Raw genomic sequence first — 20759 nt, forward strand, 5'->3', positions numbered from 1 at the left:
AACTAGAAGAGGAAATGAAATGTTTATTTCACTTCCTCTTCCAAATCACACTTCATCACTGAAGTGATTCAGGGCAGGAACTAAAGATAAGAACCTGGTGGCAAAACCTGAAGTAGAGGTCATTGAAGAATGGTACTTACTGGATTGTTCTTTATGACTTGCCTTCCATGCCCCATCTCTGGTGCTGTTCAAATCAATAATCAATCAAGAAAATGCACAGCAGATTGCTCACAGGTCAATCTGGTGAAGGCATTTTCTTCAATTGATGGTCCCACTTCCACAAGGCCTCTAAATTGTATTATGTGACAGATAGAGGCCAACACAGAAGTCACATAACAATCACATTAATATATACGAAGTGAAATCTAACATCCACATATAAGCAATAACATAAAATGTTTGTCTTTTTGCACCTAGGGTATCTTAATGACTCTGAGAATGAACAGGATGATTGATTCTGGCTCCATTCATTTAGCCCCATTTTTTTAAACAGCTGAATGACGTTACACTTTGTAAATGTAGCAAATTTACTTATATGGGTGACTTTTGTGGAATATATATTTTTAGTTTTATGACTATCCAACTCTACTGATTTCCTTAAATGCCTGTACTACTTTGTACCCCTACCAGAAATCTCTTTCTCTGCATTTTTATCACCATCTAATGTCATTTGTTTTATTATTTTTTCTATTCTTACTTATGAAGAATAAAATATGAAAGTAGTTCTATTTCACATTTTAGTGGCATTGAACTTTTTTACACGTTTTTCAACCATTTGTGTTTCAATTTTGAGAAAAATTTATGTAGGTCCATGTACCATATATAGTTTTTTGTCTCAAAGATCAGTTATTTTAAGTGATTTGAATTTTCTGTATACTGGACATCTGTCGAACATAACTGATAAAGATGGTAAAGCCCTTTTGTTGAAGATACGACTTAATTTTATAAAATAAGGTAGAAAAATCTAGCTGGTACTCAACTGGAAGCTTCACCCCTACTGGCTAGTGCTTTCATGCTAGAGTTGCTAATCGTCCTGCCAGAGTAGAAAAGAAGTCTACTCTTGAACAGCTTTCACTCAAGAACTACAATAATGACCTGTCTGCAGGAAATGCCTACTGTTGCAATAGCACTGATGTTACATTGGCAACAATGTTTTGAATGGACTCAAAGACTGCTCTATGAGATAGAACATACATAGACAAGGTATGTAAACATAGCAATACTCACAGAGATTGTGGCAGTATGTACAACCTCTGCATTAGATCAAACAGGACAAAATCCCATCAAAGAGGAAGGGATATTTGCCCAATGTCTCACCCATCACCAGACAACTGTTGGCAACAGATAGATTCCAGGTGAAAAATAATCAGTTCTCTTAAATGTTGTGTCACTGAACATATCTACCAAACAAGAGCAGTTCAGTCTTAGGAGTGGTTACTCTAGATAAGATGAGTTCTATGTTTTTGTTTATTTTTTTTACCCTTTTAATTGAGAAGTAAAATATGAAGTTGGATGTGTAGAACATGGAGGAGGATCTAGAAAGAGTTCAAAGGAGAAAATATATGATCAATAATTTGTATACAATTTTCAAATAATATAAAAATCATTATAAGGGGTAAATGATTTTAGGCATCTGCTTTAAAAATAATACTCCACTTTAATCACTGCTGAAACTTGAAAGCTTCCTAAGTTTCTAAAAATGAAGCTTCATAGAGAACTGATTCCTTCCTAGTAACTTTCTAAATGCTCAGTAGTAGCCAGAAATGCCCTTTCTATATAAAATCTTTCACGCCACAAAAATAAACGTGTATAGAAAAGGCAGGAAGTCAAAAAAAAGCAATGGAATATTATGGCCATTAATTCTTTATCAAGTGAGAAATGTCACACATGCTTAAAAGCAGGACCACAATTTACATGTCAACTTCAATGAGCAAAGGCATATGAGCTTACTTGGAAGTGGCTCATTTTTTTGATTAGCAAAAAGAAGTAGTTTGTTTGAATTAGTAAACTTTCATTCTAGTTAAACAGTGTTTGTTAAACTTTATCGCCAAATGTAGTTTTTACCTTCACCAAAATAGTAAATATAAATGTTTTCTATACATATTTGCCGAAGGAAAATAAATTTAGTTGTATTTGTTCCAAACTCAGTTGTAGAAAAACTGTTATAGCAGTTTTTAAATTTCATAAAAAAGAAATGAAACACAGGCCCGAATATAGGCAGCTTTTCATTTTTCTTTTAGGCAAAATTATGTTTTCTTCAAATCTATTTTCCATTACTTCCCTTCATTTTATTCCCTGTGTACTTCCTACCAGTTTTCTTCCAACTTCATATCTTGTGATTTTACATTTGGAATACATCCATTTAGTGCAGCTGGTATGGGTCACGGGGTTAGCATCATCTTCTTGAGCATGGGTAGCCTCTCAGTGGGTTAAGTCTTCTATAAAATTATCTCTCCTTCCTCGAATAGTCACCATTGACATTTCTAACTTGTTAAATGTGAAACTTCTTGGAGCAATAACTCAGAAAACTAGCTCAGCAAGTTGTAGGCTTTCATGAAGTCCCTTTTCAGCAATGATGGGTTTTTTGCTGCATTGATCATACACAGCACTTATCAAAATATTCACAGCTGTGATTTAATATGTGCAGTGCACAAGTCATATCCAGCAAATATTATCTTACCACAGATATCCATTACCTTTAGCTCTGACATTATTTCAAGTTCATCTTCAATGATAATCCCTGAGCCTTTTGAGAAGACAACATTTGTTGGAGGCAAACACTATTTTATGTATTTTACTGTTCCTGTTACCAATTGTCAGTTTCTGCTCAAATACACATGAGGCTTCCTGACCTCATGTGTTCCTGACCAGAATGCATTTCCTAGTTTGTGACGTTGAAGTTGACAAAACAACATGTTCTCTGGCCTCTATAACGGTACACACACCTTACACATGCAACACGCACACACATACACAAACACACACACATAAAGACAGACTTGAAAATGCCTGAGATCATCAATAAAAAAAAAAACAAAAAACCAAAAAAACGACCCACTTACATGATTTTTACTTAGTCATCAACTATGAGTCAATGTTGAAGTTACAACCCCTGTTTGATATCAGACTACCTTGGCAAGTCTACCAGTGTAAAGGAATTCCCTGAAAAGTAGAAGCCTGGGAACTGATGGTCATGAGCTTTCCCGATGGCAGATTTACAGGAAAACTGACCATGTACGGATGGATTCTCTAAGCCAGTTTCCAAGATTTCCCTAGAAACCAAGGAAAAAATAATTAGTAAAGAAAAATGAACTTGATTTTGTTTTTTACCTTCTGCCAGAACTGCGGAGAGTTAGTTTAGGGTGGAATGTATGAAGTGCATGATTTTATAAGTAACAACAGACACTGCAATGGAAACTCCTCACCCTTCTTAACTTGCCTGAGTAAAAAGACTTGGTAGTAAGCAACCTGTAGACAGCAGACTCATTTAATACAAATACACAACATGAGTTGGAAGCAACACTGCGGTGGAAATCTTAGCGATGCAGCTGTCTTTGACGCTTGCTGTCACTAGAAAGTAGTCATTTGTCTATGTACCTCAAAGGAAATGTTATCAAAGCATATTTGTTTCGGAGAATATTTTCTTTGGTATGATCAGCTATGCATCTCTGTCGAATAGTTATTCGATCATGCTTCCTCTAGAGACATGGCAACATAGTAATTATATAATTTTAGACTGTATTTGCTCAATTAACTTTGAAATCAGTGTTTTCAAATGGGAATCATCTTTGTGTTACAGACACAGGACAATGCTCATAATTACTTTGCATTGTCTTTATTATGAGAAAAATAAAGAGGACAATGTTACTAGTATCTAAGAAGCACCAGCTGTTTAATACTTTCATTTGCAAACATCACCTTCCAGAACAAAAATTAATACAACTCAGAATGGTCTATTTACATTATTGAGATTTTGGGCTTTATTTAGAACACAAGATTAAATGAAGAGTCTAATGTATTATGTACAGAAACAGGAAGTTTTAGTGTTTTCAGGTCTTGGATATGTGTTCACAAATAAATCCACCTGAACAAGCATTCATTTATGAAGTCTAATGTAGACAGTGATAGTTTTGTATCTTTAGGAGTTTGGAGTATGTCAAATGAAATGCTAAAAAGAAAAAGAAAATAAGACTGGTGCCCTCAAACCATTTTGCCTAAGTGGTACCTGCAAGGGTAATTAATTAGTTAGAATCATAAAATTTATTTAATTAAAAATAGTTTGCCATATATTACCAATATTTTCAGACGTGTGTACACAATAGCAGGAAGACTGGCTCAGAGTAATCAATGCTCCGTGTATTTGCAAAGTGTAGAAGTTCTCCCAGAGCAAGTTCAGAGTGTGGGAAGTCTCTAATATTTCCTACTCTGTTCTGTACTGGGAAATGTAACTATTGCTCTATACATTCCTAGTTGTAAAAGTGAATACTCTCTGTCATCAGAGAAAACCAAATCATGTAGCAGAGGGCCCTGAGAACCATGACATTCCAAGATAATTTAATGGTTGCAACTTCATTTGAATACACAATCTCAATGTTGTTTCACTGACAGCAGGGATGCACCTCTAGCTGTTGGTATCAAATCTGCTCCTCTGGTAGCTTGTAACCTCCAAAAAGATGTCTTTGTATCCACTGAAGACCTGTATTGTTTGGTGTGTGAAGAGTCTCATACTGCAAATGTCCTATATGCGGAAATGTACCATGAGTTTGTAAGTGCTTTCTTTGCTTCTGAATTCTTAATCAATTCCAAATAATACACTTGTATAAGTAATAAAAAGTCAGAAACTAAAATGTGGCATGCACACAATGGAGAGTTTTATAAAATCTCAAGAATTTGTAAAGAATGAAATATTTCAAGGATTTCTATAACAACTTTAACAATAACAACTTGATTTCAAATTTTTCTTTAGATATCAGTTCCTAAAAGTATTCCAGAGAACTGTGATTTCCTGGGTATACATTCAGAGGTTCAGTCTTTGGGGGCTTTCATTACTCATAGTTCTGAAGATATCTAGTGCAGGAGACCTGCATGGCAGGTAGCTGTGTGTTGAGACTATAACCAAAGTAAATTGAATCTCTATAAACAGGGGAAAATGAACACAAAACAAAACAAAATTATGTTTTAAGGATTGATTTAGCAGTAATAGTCTTTTTTTGAAACTTTGCAAAGAAGCTTTTATTTATTGTGTAGCATGTACATTACAGGAAACCAAACACAAGATGCCAAGAGCAGTCACCCAGTCATGTGCAGCTCAGCTTGATGTGTCCCTCTGGATGCAGCAAGTGTACATACATTTGGTAATTGAGGTTGGACAGTATGTTCCATGCTTGCCCCCACATAAAGAGTCTTAATACAATAGATGGATAGAGTAGATGAAAAGAAATATATTCTTTCTTCTTTACGGATGTAAGTGACTTTTTTCAAGATCTGTCAATGAGAAAAGCACAAAGAAGAATTCAACTCCAAATCTGAATTCTGAATATTTTTCTAGATTTGCAAGGAATGCAATTTCCTGTTGTTATTTCTCCTCAGTAGAGTCTTTTTTCTAAAATTCCTTATTTTTCATTCGCAGTCTCTCAACTACACAGTATTTTTAGAAACCCAATATACTTTATAAGCTTTCTGATAGTTATAATGAAATAATTTGCATTGTAAATAATAAATAACTGAAGTATATATAGTTTTTGATTGTTTAATACATAAACCTTTTTAAAGAATATTTTATGAATTCTTCATTCAATAATTGCTAGTTAAATACCTTAAACTATTACTAGAATTTTAGGATTAATTGTTGATTATTTCAGACTCCAGAGTGATAGTCATTAAACAATAGAACCTCCTCTAATGATCATATCAATTTTGATGAATTGTACATATATCACAAACTTGTTAAAGACATAAAGGAAGGTTTGATGATATTTGAGAACAATGTGATAAATACACGAATCGTAATTAAAGGAAACAGAAAAGTTTTACACCAATGAGAAACAAGATATTAGTAAATACATATGAATAACAGCAATCTTATAACACAAATCTCAACTCCTAAAGAATGTTAATCAAAACCTGAATGAGAACTCTCTCCCTCTACTCCACTCCTCCAACACCTGATCACCAACTTCTGCCCTCACCTGAGCCCAGTTTGCTCATAAATTCTATTTTATTCTCCTCTCTCAGGAGATCAATGCTTTGGGGAGCAATGAGACCCCAGATCCTGAATTTCTTGTAATCCCCTGATCTGAGTGCCTACAGCTGCTCTGAGCACGAGACTTTCAGGAGTTCCTGATGGCAGGAGAGTGGTTTCTGGTGGGTTTGGCTGGGGCGTGGCTATCTCTATATAATCTGCCCCTGAACACATTAAAGGGGGCATTCTTGGGGAATTCAAGGATGACCCGTGTCACTGTCTCTCTGTCTGTGTGTGTCTGTGTATTTTAACCTCCAGCCCCCTTGCCCGAAGCTCGCGAGCTGGGTGCCAGAGCACAGAGCACAGAGCACAGACACGGGGGTCGCGGTGCATGGCACAATGCATCTCCAAGATCCTTCATTTTTACCTAATATCTCTGGGTATATAGATTGTAGCCTGGGGCTTGATTATAATTGACTTAACAGCTAATATGCACTTATAAGTGAATGCATAGCATATTTAACTTTCTAGGTCTGTGTTATTTTGCTCATTATGATTTTTTTCTAGTTCCTTCCATTTGTCTGCAAATTTCATTATGTTATTTTGTTAACAATTGAGTAATACTACATGTGTAAATGTATCACATTTTCTCTATCCAATCTTATGTTGAGTGACATCTAGGTTGGCTCCAGTTTCTGTATGTTGTGAATAAAGCATCAATCACCACTCTATGTTGTTCATGTTGCTTTCAACATTAACATGCACACTAATTTCTTTTATAGATAATACCAAAGGATATTGACAGAGCTGAAGGAAAAATTTGAGCTTGAAAGCAGAGAGTTTTCTACTTACCGAGAAAAATAGACTATGTTGAAATACAAAAGTAACAACCACCATGTATTTGAAGAAAATACCTACTAAACATCAAATTATGTATACTAATGGATATGGCAGTGAAAATTTTATGTAAAGAAACCTAGATTCTTTCTTGGCTGTGAACCTAGTCTCTCATGACTGAACCATCTCTCCAGCTCAGCAATGGTGGTGCACATCTTTATTCCCAGCACTTGGGAGGCAGAGGCAGGCATATTTCTGTGGGTTCCAGGCAGACCTCCAACCTTATCTGTAAGGGTAGTTCCAGAACACTTAGGACTGTTACACAGAGAAACACTGTTGCAAAATAAACAATCTAAAATTCTTGATTCTGTAGTAATTACCTTTTAAAATTCTGTGTCTCAATAAATCCCTATTAGCTTCTCCCTTCTACCTCCAATCTTGTCCTTAATCTCTTTTTAAATAAAAGAATACTACTTTAAAAAATAAATGATTTGGAGATTAAATACATGTTAGTGCTTTTTTTCAAACAATATTATTTAGGAAGAAAATACATTAGTGAAGAACAAAAAAGATTGGCCAGCCAGCAATTCAGTTTGCATATATAAAGTGAAGAAAAGTAGGCAGATGGTATTTTCTTCTTTCATCTGTTTCTAATTTTGTGTATTTACAGACTTTTAAGAATTTAAAGTTCAAATCCATTCATGTTATGGTCATGTTTGCTTCTATTCAATTCTAAAATCCCAATAAATTGAATCATTTAATTTCTTCCAGGATTGAAAGTTTGGCATGGGAAGTTGGTTAAGGGACAGGACACTCAGCATGTGTCACATTGTCTCCATCCATATTTCAGAGAACCATGAGCAAGTTCTCAAAACAAAAGTAGATTTCCTCCCTGGTTTCACCAAACAAGTGAAGCTAAGAAGAAGATAGTTGTGATGTGGTGTGTGTATGATTACTGAGACCATAAGGTGTGTGCTTATTTCAACCCCAGCAGATGAGGAAAGACGCAACTGTCAGAGAACCGTTACATCATATAGAATCACTGAAATACCTGGTGTCTGCAGTGGTCATTTTCCCAGGAACTTCTGATAATATACTGAAAAGAGCTAATAATATGAAGGACAGGAATCATGGATTTCTGGAAGGACTCAAGACCATACTCAGCAGGGTAGGCCATTTCTACATGTCTTTGTTGATCCTGTGCCTGAAATTGGAAATTTTTAAATGTCAATAAATTCTGAAATACTTCATTTGCAAGAATAATTTTTTTTCTACAATTCACTGGTTATTATTCTAGTTAAGGTCTGCTTGCAAACCCAACTTTCTCCAAGGTTCTTTAATAATATTTTCACATAACAATGATCTCAATAGAAAGTAACTGTGCTGCATAATAATTTGAGAGATAACTTTTTGAATGGGTGGACACAACTTTTTTTATTATGATCTTGTGACAGTCATTGCCTACCTCTTCTTCAGCTTAATACATTAAATGACATAATAATCAAGTATAAGGATTCAGAAAAAGGATATAAGATGTAGAATACATATAGCTGAAATATATAAGAAAGTCAGGTTACTTACTGTACCAGAACACATGAAGTATGAAGGACAAACCAAGAAAGCATTGAGAATATATAAAACCTAACTAACATGACTACAATCTTGACTATTATAGATGACTATCTATTAAACTATATTTTTAATTATATATTACATTTTTAAATGAACTTCACAATCACAATACCTTAGTCAAGATCAGAAATATATCTAACAAAATTGACATCAAATTTGTATCAGTAAACCAAGACCATACCAGTGGAAATTATTCATACCTATATCATATCCCCTTTTAAATGTAAACGAACAGTTATAAACAATATTTGGGAATATGGACATAGTTCTGTCCATACTACTTCCTGCTATTTGGGGGCACTGTTAATCAGGTCTTTCATGTTGTATCCTGTGTGCTAGGTTCATCTCAGTCAGCAGCTGGGCGAAGTGATTTTTTGAGGGTACTGACAGCAACCTTTCAGAAGGTCTTGTCACATCAAATTCTAGGAAATGTTTTGCTCTAAGGACTAGTTACTCTGAATGTATTGAATTTTATGTTGCAGTGTGCTACTTTCTTTACCATTTATTTAGAGGGAGAGAGAACATGGAGTTGGCAGGTAGAACATGGAAGACTTCAAGAAAAAGGAATAATAATCAAATAACTTGTATGCATTTCTAAGAGAATAACTGAAAATAGGTTTAAAGTTAGATAATTTCAGAAATCTAATGCTCAATCTTAGTCACCGTCGAAGCCTAAAATCTTTCTGCATTTCTAAGAGAATAACTGAAAATAGGTTTAAAGTTAGATAATTTCAAAAATCTAATGCTCAATCTTAGTCACCGTCGAAGCCTAAAATCTTTCTAAGTTCTTCTAAATCCTACTGAGTGTGATAAATTGCAGGGTAGGCCTGAATCTGTGGAACTGTTTCCTACCTCAGCTGGATGAAGTTCCCCAAATGGAATTTTTCACACCCTCTTAGGACATTTTGTTTCTCGTCCCTTCTGTCATTCTTTTTCTTAATGAATGTCTCACCAAGATGGACGGATTTAATTATAGTGGCAATGACTGAATAGATGACTGACTTCATATAACGTCACTCTAGGATGATTCCACATAACTTTGACAAAAGTTAGGAAAGAAAAAAATTTTAAAATAAACACAAGATTGCCACATAAGGCTAAGCATAATCCCGAGTCTCAAGAATCTTTTTTGTATCATGAAAACCTGAAATTTGAAGCCATATATAAAAACAAATTGAAGGCCGGGCGGTGCTGGCGCACACCTTTAATCCCAGCACTCGGGAGGCAGAGGCAGGTGGATCTCTGTGAGTTCGAGGCCAGCCTGGTCTACAAGAGTTAGTTCCAAGACAGGAACCAAAAAGCTACGGAGAAACCCTGTCTCGAAAAATCAAAAAAAAAATTGAGCAAAACATTCAACCAAATTATAAAATATACCTTGTTTACAAATTGTTGAAAGAAAAAAAAACTGAATTTCCATAACACTTTGAACCATGATATTCAGTAATCACAGCATTCTTTACATATAAAATTCAGCACGCTATAATTGAAGGCTCTCTCTGGGCAGTGTTTTCTTATAAAGACCTGAGTTGGATCCTCAGAAATAATGACACCTGGCATGGTGACATGCACTTGAATCCTAGCACTGTGGAGAAAGACATACAAAGATTCCTGGATGCCTGTCCATTTAGTTTAAACTAATTAGTGAGATTAAGATCAACAAGGCAATCTTTGTAAAATTATGTCAGCAGTATTACTAACAATGGCATAATATGCTGGTCAAAATAACTGCACACACATACAAATGCACATAGATGAAGACATAGAAACACCTGAAAGCATCACAAAATCAACCAATATGCGTGTGTGTGTGTGTGTGTGTGTGTGTGTGTAGTGTATAAAATGTATGTGTGTGTTTACCTATTCATCAAATGTGCATTGAAGTAACAGTTACAGCCTCAGTATTATATGAAAACATCAGAAAATAAAATCTACTAACTTTAAGGAATTCCCTGAAAGTGACCAGAGGGGCAGTTGGTCATGAATTTTCTTGATCATGAGTTTAGAAAAAAGCTGTCTATTTGCAGGGGATACTGAAAACCAATGCTATCAGTTTCTACAATTTCATCAGAAATCAAGTAAAAGGAGAATTATTAAAGGATAAGGAACTTTCCTTTACCTTCTTAATAAACTAAGGGAGGGTGTAAATTTCTCCCTTGACCCTGGGGAGATCCTACAATATCTGAAACTATTTAGGACACAGTTGAGATCATATCTACGTATGACTGTGTTGCTGAGAAATTGTCTCTATCATGAGCTTTAGGATCTGTGACCCCCATAGTATCCCTGCTCTCTAGTTCAGACAAACTTTTTGTACCATATAATAAATTTAAATAAAATTGATCTGCAGATTTATATTCTGGCTAGACAGAGGGTAGGAACTCATCTTTTTGGAGACTGCTGCTGAGCCAAACTGCTACATAATTGATGGATATGTTATAATGTGTCCATGGACAAAACTGATAGTTTGATAATCCAAAGCGTAGGGCACAGTCACTTTAATCAGAATATAATCAGAAATCAGTACTAAACCATAGGATGATGGCTATCATAAGAGAACTTAGGGATGATCCAAGTATTTAAGCATCCATGATAGGCTGTGGGGGAAAAAAGTATGTCTTTGAAAACTAAATCAGTTTAGGGTGAAACAAGTACAAAGGCATCAAAGTATGCTGTCAAAATATCCCTTTTTATTAAGAATATGCAAGGGAATGAGTTAGGTTGACATATGTTTATATAATATAGGGGTTGTATCAGGATGGTTATAGGCAAACTTACGTTATTGCAAGCAATTGTAAATCTTAAGATGGAAATTTCAAAGTATTTCTAAGGCCCTCTAAGTAAAACTATTTGGTCAATAAACAACCTGTAGCCACCAGAATGGTACCATCAGACCAATTGCTAAAGAAAATTGAATATTTCTGTCAAGTAACAAGAAAATTTTGGGATCCTATAATATAGAATCTATTACAAAATGGAGTCACTTTCATGATGCCACCCGTCACTATGTAGATTATTTCAAGTTAATTACCTGAAATAGCTCTAATTCAAGGATATGATAAGGACCTCAGCGAATCTGGCAAAATGTGGAAAGTAGAGAAACTACAGCACAACAGTTACCATTGCAATTGACATGAATCTGAAGCCACACAATGAGTATGTTATATTGTAAAACAAGAAAAATAAGCTAAAAAGCCTAAAAATGTTATCTTCTGCTTTTATAAGTTGACTTTTCATAAATAAATATGATGTGCTTGTCAAAATGCCTTCTAAACCTTTATGATAAGACCTCCTTATTACTGGAACTGTTACCTAGTCTATTGAGATAAATATTTTACAATTTTAGTAGTTAATGTAATATATTTGTTAAAATACAGAATTAAAACAATCTGTAATAATTGACTTCTGTGATGAAAGGGTGAAATATTGAAAGCAATTATAATAACCAGAACCAGTAGGAAACTTTGTAGAAGGCATGGCAGACCTATAAGATCTGGAACTAGGGGAAAGTATTGTGGGAAAGCTTTCTCCTGCTTACCTGGAAATGAGTAACCAACCAACAAAGATGGAGTTGTTGATTTGGAGAATGACTGGAACTCTATTGATCATATGGGGGGATGCAGTCTGATGACACATATTGACAAATAATTGTGGCAAATGTAAAGAGGATGTCAATCAACCCTGAGGAAAGAACGTCACTGATCTTTAGGCATTGATTCAATATGGCTCCCAGCTCTGCATGGCTTTGGGCACAATCTGGTGGTATATATGGGAGGTGGAAAGTTGACGGAAGGCAGAATTTGGTGACACAGCTTTCTTCAATTGAGGATCACACTGTGGTGGATCTTCTCAGAGATGCAGCTCACTATGACATTACCAAGCTCCGGTAAGTAACTATTCATTATGTACCTCTAATATATAGAGTCTAAATGAGCATTAGTATATTTCTTCAAGGTTGTTTCTACGGTATATTTTCTTTGGTGTGACCTATTCTGAAATTTTGGGAAAATTATATTTGATTATGCTTCATCTAGACACAAGTTAACACAGAAGTGAAAAACGTCTCTCTATTCTACTTGCTCAATTCGTTTCTTCTAAGGGTTTATCAACTAGAATCTTCATTGTGTTGCAGAAACAAAGCAGTTCTCAATTATTTTGTGTTGTCTTTAATAACAGGATAGTAAAGTGGGACAGTATTACTAGTATTTAATCATCATTAATTATTAAAAACCTTACAATTCAAAAGTTGCCATTTGAAACATAAAGAAAATACAAATACAATGCAAAGATGTTACAGAAAAATTATGCTATATTGAAAACACAGGACTAAATGAGTGGTCTGATTTCTTTGAACACAAAATCAGGAAGTTGTAACTACTTTGTGAGCCAAGGTTGGATATCTACTGAAATAAGTCAAATGGGATAAACTATCAAATCACCTAACTCTTAAGTAATGTACACACAGAAAAAGAGTTAGTTACAATAATAAAGTATTTTTTTAAAGAAATGAAAGACAATCATAAATTTTCTAGAATGTCAGATACATGCAGGTAATGACTTGGAGTCTCTGGCTCATGGTTAGACAAACTCCTTGTGTTTGTAAACCTGAGGAGCTCCTTTGGAGCAAATGCAAACTGTGAACTACCTCCCACCTTTCTAACTCTCTTTTGGAGACACCTATCTATTTCTCTGCATTTTCCAAATTGTAAAAGTGAACAGTCAGTTAAAGTACATCAACCCAAATCACATAGCAGAGGCCGTCAGAGCACATTCATAGCTTGTTTAGCTGTCTGCTACTTCCTTTGTATAGCTCATCTCATTGTCGTTTCTCTGACAGCCGGGATGTGCATGTTGCTGCTACTGTCAAGTCTGCTCCTTTGGGAGCATGCAGCCTCCAAACCAACTGGTACTGTGTCCACTAAAGACCTGTATGATCGTGTGGTTGAACAGTCTCACACCACATATGGCCTGGCTGCAGATATCTACCATGAATTTGTAAGTAATATCCTTACTTCTGTATTCTTATCTAAAAGGGCCTTCAAAGAGCTGACCACTAATTAAACTGGAATGACTCATGTGTCCAATTACAAAACTTCACTTTTTCAGGTAATAGGAAGAATTGTGTAATGGGAAGAATGTGAAGCTTCATAAGAATCTCAAAAAATATTGTAAAGAATTTAATGATATTTTAAGTTTTCCTGTCCTAACTTTAGCAATAACAACTGAACTTCTTCATTGGAATTTGGATTTCCTGGTCATATTTCCAGGGGTTCTGTCTTCTCAGGCATTCCTTACTTACTGATCTGAAGATAACCAGTGCATGAGAAATGAAGTGTAGTTAGCTGTATAGAGAGAAAACAATCTAAAGAAAATTGAAACCATGTAAACAGTGAAAAACGAAAAAGAAACAAAATAGCTCTACACATAAGTTCATAAATAAAAGAATCACAGTTTATTGTCTCAGTAATGAGTGTCTTAGTAATATTGACAGACTTCTGTAGAAAGAAAATGTGTTCTCTCTTCCTCAGGGATATAATTCATCTATTCAGGTTGTGCGATTGAGGAAACAGCAAAGCAAAATTTCATTTTCCATTGAGTATATAGATTACATATCTCAACATTTATAGGGAATATATATTCCCATAGTTATTTTTTGTTATTAGTTTTTCTCATACCCTTTATTTTTCTCTCATAAATTTTCAGATTCACACATTTCTAAGAACCCATTAACTATTTTAATTGGCTGATAGGTAGAACTAAGTAATTTGTATGTTCTTAATAAATACCTTATGCAAGTACATCCTTCATATAATTAATAAACATTAAATATTTTCTAAATTCTTGCTTCACTCTTTGCTGAATATTTCCTTAAAATATGCCTAGAATTTAATGATTCAAGTTTGAGACCAGGCAGGTCTACAAGAGCTAGTTCCAGGACAGGCTCCAAAATCACAGAGAAACCCTGTCTCTAAAAAAAAAAAAAAAAAAAAAAAAAGAATTTAATGATTCATTGCTGACTGTAACACCATGAATGAATCCTACATTTATCATGAACTTTTTACGGCATTGACACTTGGTGATGCTTGAAAGCAAATTTATGAATGAACATAACATTTTTAAAAAATAAGAGACTAATTTTTGCAAACAAAAAACAAGATATTTTAAATATGTATAAATAATAGCAATTCTACGACTCTCAGCCTAGTATAACTGATCCTTAAAGGTGTAGGTATTTACAAGTTTTGGTCCATTTTAGTGTTTTCTTTCCAAACAATGTCATTAACAAGCACTACAAGGGAAGAGAATGGAGGGTAGTCAGTTGATTTACTCATGTAAAGGAATAAAAGGTAAGCAGATGATGTTTCCATCGTTCTAGTGTCCCACATTTTGCTCTTAAATATCAAAAATCTGCAGGTTATCAAACTATCACGTTGGTTTTTATTCAATTCTGAATTCCAAAAAGTTAAATATTTAATTTCTTCCAGGATGTAAACTTTTTCAAGAGAAGTTGGTTTACTGAGAGGATGCCCAGGATATGCCACACAGCTTCCATCCATACTCCAGAGTCCCGTCAGGAAGTCAATGAAACAAAAGTATGTTTCTTCTCTTTTTGTTTTAACTAAAAATGTCATGCTATACACATGTTAATTGTGCTGTGTGTGATTACTGAGCCCGTAAAAGTTGTGATAATTTCAGACAGAATAGATAGAGGAAAATGCCGCTGTCAAGGAAGAATCACATAATGTTAGCACTCAGTCAAATGCCTGCCAACTCACACGGTCCCAGAGTTGTAATTGTCCACATCGAAAACTATTTTTACCAGCACCTTCTGCTTTTCCCTGGAAAGTTTTGATCTGAACTGAACACACATTTCTAATATATTCATATAAATGTGAAGTAAATACAAATTCCTCTGTGTTTGTGATATAACCCTAAAGAATCTTCCTATGGCATCATGTCACTAAACGAGTAGTGTGTCCTCTTAAACTCCTAAACTATCCTGGACCCCTTGCTCTTTTGTCATTCTTTTTACAGTCCTGCCTCATGGATTTGCCTTTTCCTATGTCTTAATTGAACTTAGGCTGTTTAAGAGATTCCTCCGTAGAACATATAATATTCTTCTGAATGATTTCTCTTTTGATACGTCTACATAACTCTGAAAATCTAATGTATATGTGTTCTGATCTCTTCCTTCAGGCTACGTACGTAAGCATCAGTTTTATCTATGTAATATTAATAATGTATATCCATCTCACACATATAATTTATTCTCCAGTCATGAATTTATTCCCAACACAAGAAATTTTACAGAAGATATTCTCTGGAATATCATGTGTTTATAATAAAGAAATAAACTGAAGAAAACACTTGTACATATTATTTCCTAAACAACATAAATAGCATACTGTTGATACAGAAATACAGTCTTTGATAATAGAACTCTTAAGAAGACAAAAAACAGAGGCTCCAAACAGTATGCAGAATCCATTTCCCTTGAATATAAGAATTTACACTAATCTTCTTTTATGCCATGCAGTTATTCTTAATCATTATTGCCTGATGCTCCTAGTAATATGTTGATGATCAACACTTATCTGTCCATTTCGATTATAAACTTACTTTTCTATGAAATTCTACTTGAGCTTCTCTCTAGTCTTTATTTTCATACTCATACAAACATCAAAGTCAACAACTATGAAAAGAACTTATTTTGTATGACTGTGTCTTTGACCTAAGAATTACCAGGTTAAAATTGCATTCTGATTTCTACTAATGCCTGTAATTAAAGTAATCCTTTGTAATAAATTTTCTTTCAAACATGTCAATAAATTGGCAACTTCTTTAGTGGCAAGAGCTCTGGGATCATACAGATAAATGAGAAATAGGATTTTGAAAAACATTTTGCCTGCATTCATTTGTTTTGATATTCTATTGTAATATAAAATATTAAGTAAGTACATGAGAAACTAATTTTTCAGTATTGTAGAAATTAGTTGAACCACTAACTCCTGACATTTTTGGCACCTATGTTACATGAGTCTTGTCTTTGGACACCTACTAAGCTATGTAAAACCTGGTTTTCTCACAGACAGGTTAAGCCATCAAAGAGAACAGTTCTAACAAGTAAGACAAATGGTTGAAGGTTGAGGACACACAAAATATGATCATTTGACATAGCCAAATTTATTAAAATCCAATTAGTTTTATTTATCCAAGTGGAATTCAGTAATTGTCATTTTATATTTATGCAATATTTCTATATTATGAAATTATTAATATAATATTAGTAATAAAAATACACTATAGATTGTCTCCCTTGTTAAAAAAAACTACAAGAATCTATCTACCCATCTGTAAGTTACCTAGTTTAATATGAAGTCCAATGATGTTTGCTTAGACTGAAGACCTTCTGAAAGCAATCGTCAACATTACTAATGCCTGGGAAGAACCTCTGAAACATCTGGTGTCAGCCATACCCTCTCTTCCAAAACCTTCTGATAATATGCTGAAAACAACCAATGTTGTGAAGGCTAAAAATATTATTCTTCTGGAGGGACTTAAGACCATACTCAATAGGGTAAGCTGTTTCTACATGGTGGGTTTGTTTTTCCTATTTATAAAATTCATGCATTATGTCATTCAAAAAGGCTTTTGAGACATCTCAAATACAAGGTTACTTAATAAGCCCATAGAACAGTGATCTCTGTAGAAAATAGTAGTACGCCTCATATTAATTTTGACAGTAACTTTGTTGAAGAGGGTAAATACTCCAGTCTAATTCAGAAGATCTTACACCCGTCACAACCTAGATATCCTGCACCATAATACATTAAATGAAATATTCTGCTCATGTGCAGGGATCCAATATAGTATGCAAATGTAGAGTGGATTTCCCTGTAAAGAATAAAAGGATCAAGACCCTCTATCAGAACTAATATGGTATGAAGGGCACATCATGGAAAGGACTGTATGTAAAACTCCCCAAAGTGAAAGAACTGATACTAGCCTTTTCATCGTCATTTAGTTAATTCCATGTACACAGGCAATAGTACCTTGCTGGTTCACTATTTGTCCACTTGTGTGAATGTGTCTCATCTGAGATCAGTGGAGTGTCAGAAAATACATATGCTTGCTTCAATTTATGTTTAGGTATCTAATGACTTTACCTTAATTTCCAGAATTTCTCACTATTAATGTATAGTCCCCTATATTACCAGAGTTAATTAAATATTTATGAGAAAGGTGCACTGGGAGATACATCATGTCTTTAAGTACCTTCCTTCCATGTGTGAGGACCTGAATCTAGTTTCAGAATTTGTGTCAAATGTGTAATGTGGTATCTTCACTTTGTAGCCCTCAGACTAGGGAATCAGATCTAAAGGGGTCTGCCATGAACTGCAGGTAAAAGTAAGAGCAGGTCTCTCAAAAGTCAATGTAGATGTCACTGGAGGAAATTTACCCAAAATGGATCGCTGACATCCAAATCATATGTATGTATTTCACACACACACACACACACACACACACACAGAGAGAGAGAGAGAGAGAGAGAGAGAGAGAGAGAGAGAGAGAGACAGAGACAGAGACAGAGAGAGAGAGAGAGACAGAGACAGAGAGAGAGAAAGGGATAAAAGATAATGTTAATAATACCTGTCCATTTAATTTTTAGACCCAGATTGTATATGAAGAAACTGACTCCCCTGTCTGGTCCGGACTGTCAGACTTAAAATCAGCCGATGAAGACACTCAACTTTTTGCCTTTTATAGCCTGGTCCGCTGCCTAAAAAGGGATACTCATAAGATCGACACTTTTCTCAAGGTCTTGAGGTGCCGAGTTGTCTTTAATAGTGAGTGTTTGTTTTAAAAATGAGTGCTAAATGCACATCCCTACAATGTCCTGCTGACAGAGACCTTGTTGAACCAGAATTTTAATTCTTTTTTCTTCTCAGTTCATGCATGACTACAGTGGATTTTCTTATAAAATAAAATATAATTATTTTTAAACAAAAGATTCGGTGTTATATTTTAAGAAAGTCTCCTATTTCCATCTAATATAGCTCCATGTTTTTGTGATGTACACATAAAAATATAAAGTTTGACAAGCACGTAAGACAGCATAAAACTTGCTTAAGTTTTTAGTGAATGAAGAGAGATCATTTATGTAAAATCAAAGCAAGAGATTGTTGCTACTCATATGATCCTATGTATCAAAGGAATAGATATCTGAGGTCATTTGTAAAAGAAAACTATTCTGTGAGCAAATTTTTAGTCCAATAACAAGCAATACAGGTTCAATAATGTGAGACTATCCATAAGTACTATGAATTAAAATGTTCAAAAATGTAATAGGACAGAAGTAGGAAACAGATCTATATTTCTCTAGTGCCTTCCTGCCCCTTGATCATCCTTTGGACCACCTTAGGAAAGAATCAGAATTTTCCTCTTCTTTTGCTCAGGATCTAAGACAATTCTAATACTTTAAAAGTAGAAAATAGAAAACAAAGAAATGTTTCCCACATATGTAGACACAGTGCAGCAGACCAGTGGACAGGGCAGCATGTTTCTCAGCAGTGACATTCTAATTGAAGTCTCACGGTTTCTGACAAGATTAAGAGGAACTATAAGTGATATACAAGGTCAGCAAAGGAAAAGCCGAATAGATATATGAGAAGAATTAGCAGTTACTCACTTTGACACCAGAGTGGTTCTGCATTGGACTGCTTCTAGGGTATTCAACTTATAAATTGCATATAAACAAATTATCCTAGCACAGGAAGAATAGCAGATATCAGATTAAAGCAGAAAAACTAGTTGAATAATATTGATCTCATAAATTAATAAATCACATGATGAACCCTAGAGGTACAGAATGAGAAGAAAGGAATTTGCTTTTTAAAGATTTTTTCTGAAATTATGGTTATATGAATAAACAACTGTTATACTAAGATCAGTATAATACTTGATGCACTCAAATAAAAAATCCCAACACAATTCTTCACATACCTAAATGCAAAGACTATTCAACTTCATATGGTAAAAACAAAGAGTTTTAGGAAAGCTAAAACAATTCTGTACAATAAATGAGCTTCTGTAGCTATCAACATCCTTGAGTTGAAGATCTTTTATTGAACCATAGTAATAAAAATAGTTTAGTATTGGCATAAAGCATTATGAACTGTCTCTTTGGAACTTATTCCCTATACTGGAATGCCTAAGAAGAACAATACTTAACCTCCTATGGAAAAACAATAATGTCGAGAATAGTTAAACAATCCTGTACAATAGAGGAAGTTGTAGAAATACCACTATCCTTGACTTCAAGCTCTATAGATTGTTTTTGGTAAGATTGGCATTTTTAATTTGCTCGTCTTACCAATCCATGAGCATGAGGGATCTTTCCATTTTCTGATATCTTCCCCCGTATCTTTTTTCAAAGTCTTAAAATTCTTGTCATAAAATTCTTTCACTTGTTGGTTAAAGAGTTACCCCAGGATAGTTTATATTATTTGTGCATATTGTATAGGGTATTATTTCTCTGATTTCTTTCTCGGCCCATTTATAATTTGTATATAGGAAGGATACTGATTTTTTTAGTTACTCTTACAACCAGCCATATTACTGAAGCTGTTCGTTAGCTGTAGCAGTTCTTTGTAGAAATTTTTGGGTCCCTTATGTATATTATCATATCATCTACAAATAGCAAAAGTTTGACTTCTTCGTTTCCAATTTGTATCCCCTTAATCTACTTTGTTGCCATATTGCTCTAGCTAGAACCTTGAGTACTATATTGAATAGATATGAGGAGAGTATACAGCCTTCTTTTATCTCAGATTTTAGTGGATTCATTTTGAGTTTCTTTCTGTTTAGTTTGATGTTGATTGTCAACTTTCTGTGTATTGCCTTTATTATGTTTATGCATGTTCCTTGTATCCCTGAAATCTCCAATATCTCGAATCTGTCAAAGGTTTTTCAGCCTCTAATGATCATGTGTTTTTTTCTTTCATTTTGTTTATATGGTGGATTTTATTGACAGAATTTTCTATATTGAATCATCCCTGAACCTCTGGGATAAAGCCTACTTAGTCATGGTGGATGATTTTTTTTTATGTGT

The 20759-nt window shown here is 34.5% G+C and overlaps 1 protein-coding gene across 1 annotated transcript; it reads left to right on the forward strand.

Moving 5' to 3' along the window:
- The first annotated feature begins 12502 nt into the window (after positions 1–12502).
- LOC142849057 (prolactin-3D1-like) lies at positions 12503–18512 on the forward strand. Its single transcript, XM_075971174.1, has 5 exons — positions 12503–12533; positions 13485–13642; positions 15133–15240; positions 17046–17225; positions 18318–18512. Exons 1-5 carry the CDS (start codon positions 12503–12505, stop codon positions 18510–18512), a joined length of 672 nt encoding a protein of 223 aa, XP_075827289.1.
- The last annotated feature ends 2247 nt before the right edge of the window (positions 18513–20759 follow it).

This window comes from Microtus pennsylvanicus, chromosome 4, assembly GCF_037038515.1.
Source record: "Microtus pennsylvanicus isolate mMicPen1 chromosome 4, mMicPen1.hap1, whole genome shotgun sequence".
NCBI lineage: Eukaryota > Metazoa > Chordata > Mammalia > Rodentia > Cricetidae > Microtus > Microtus pennsylvanicus.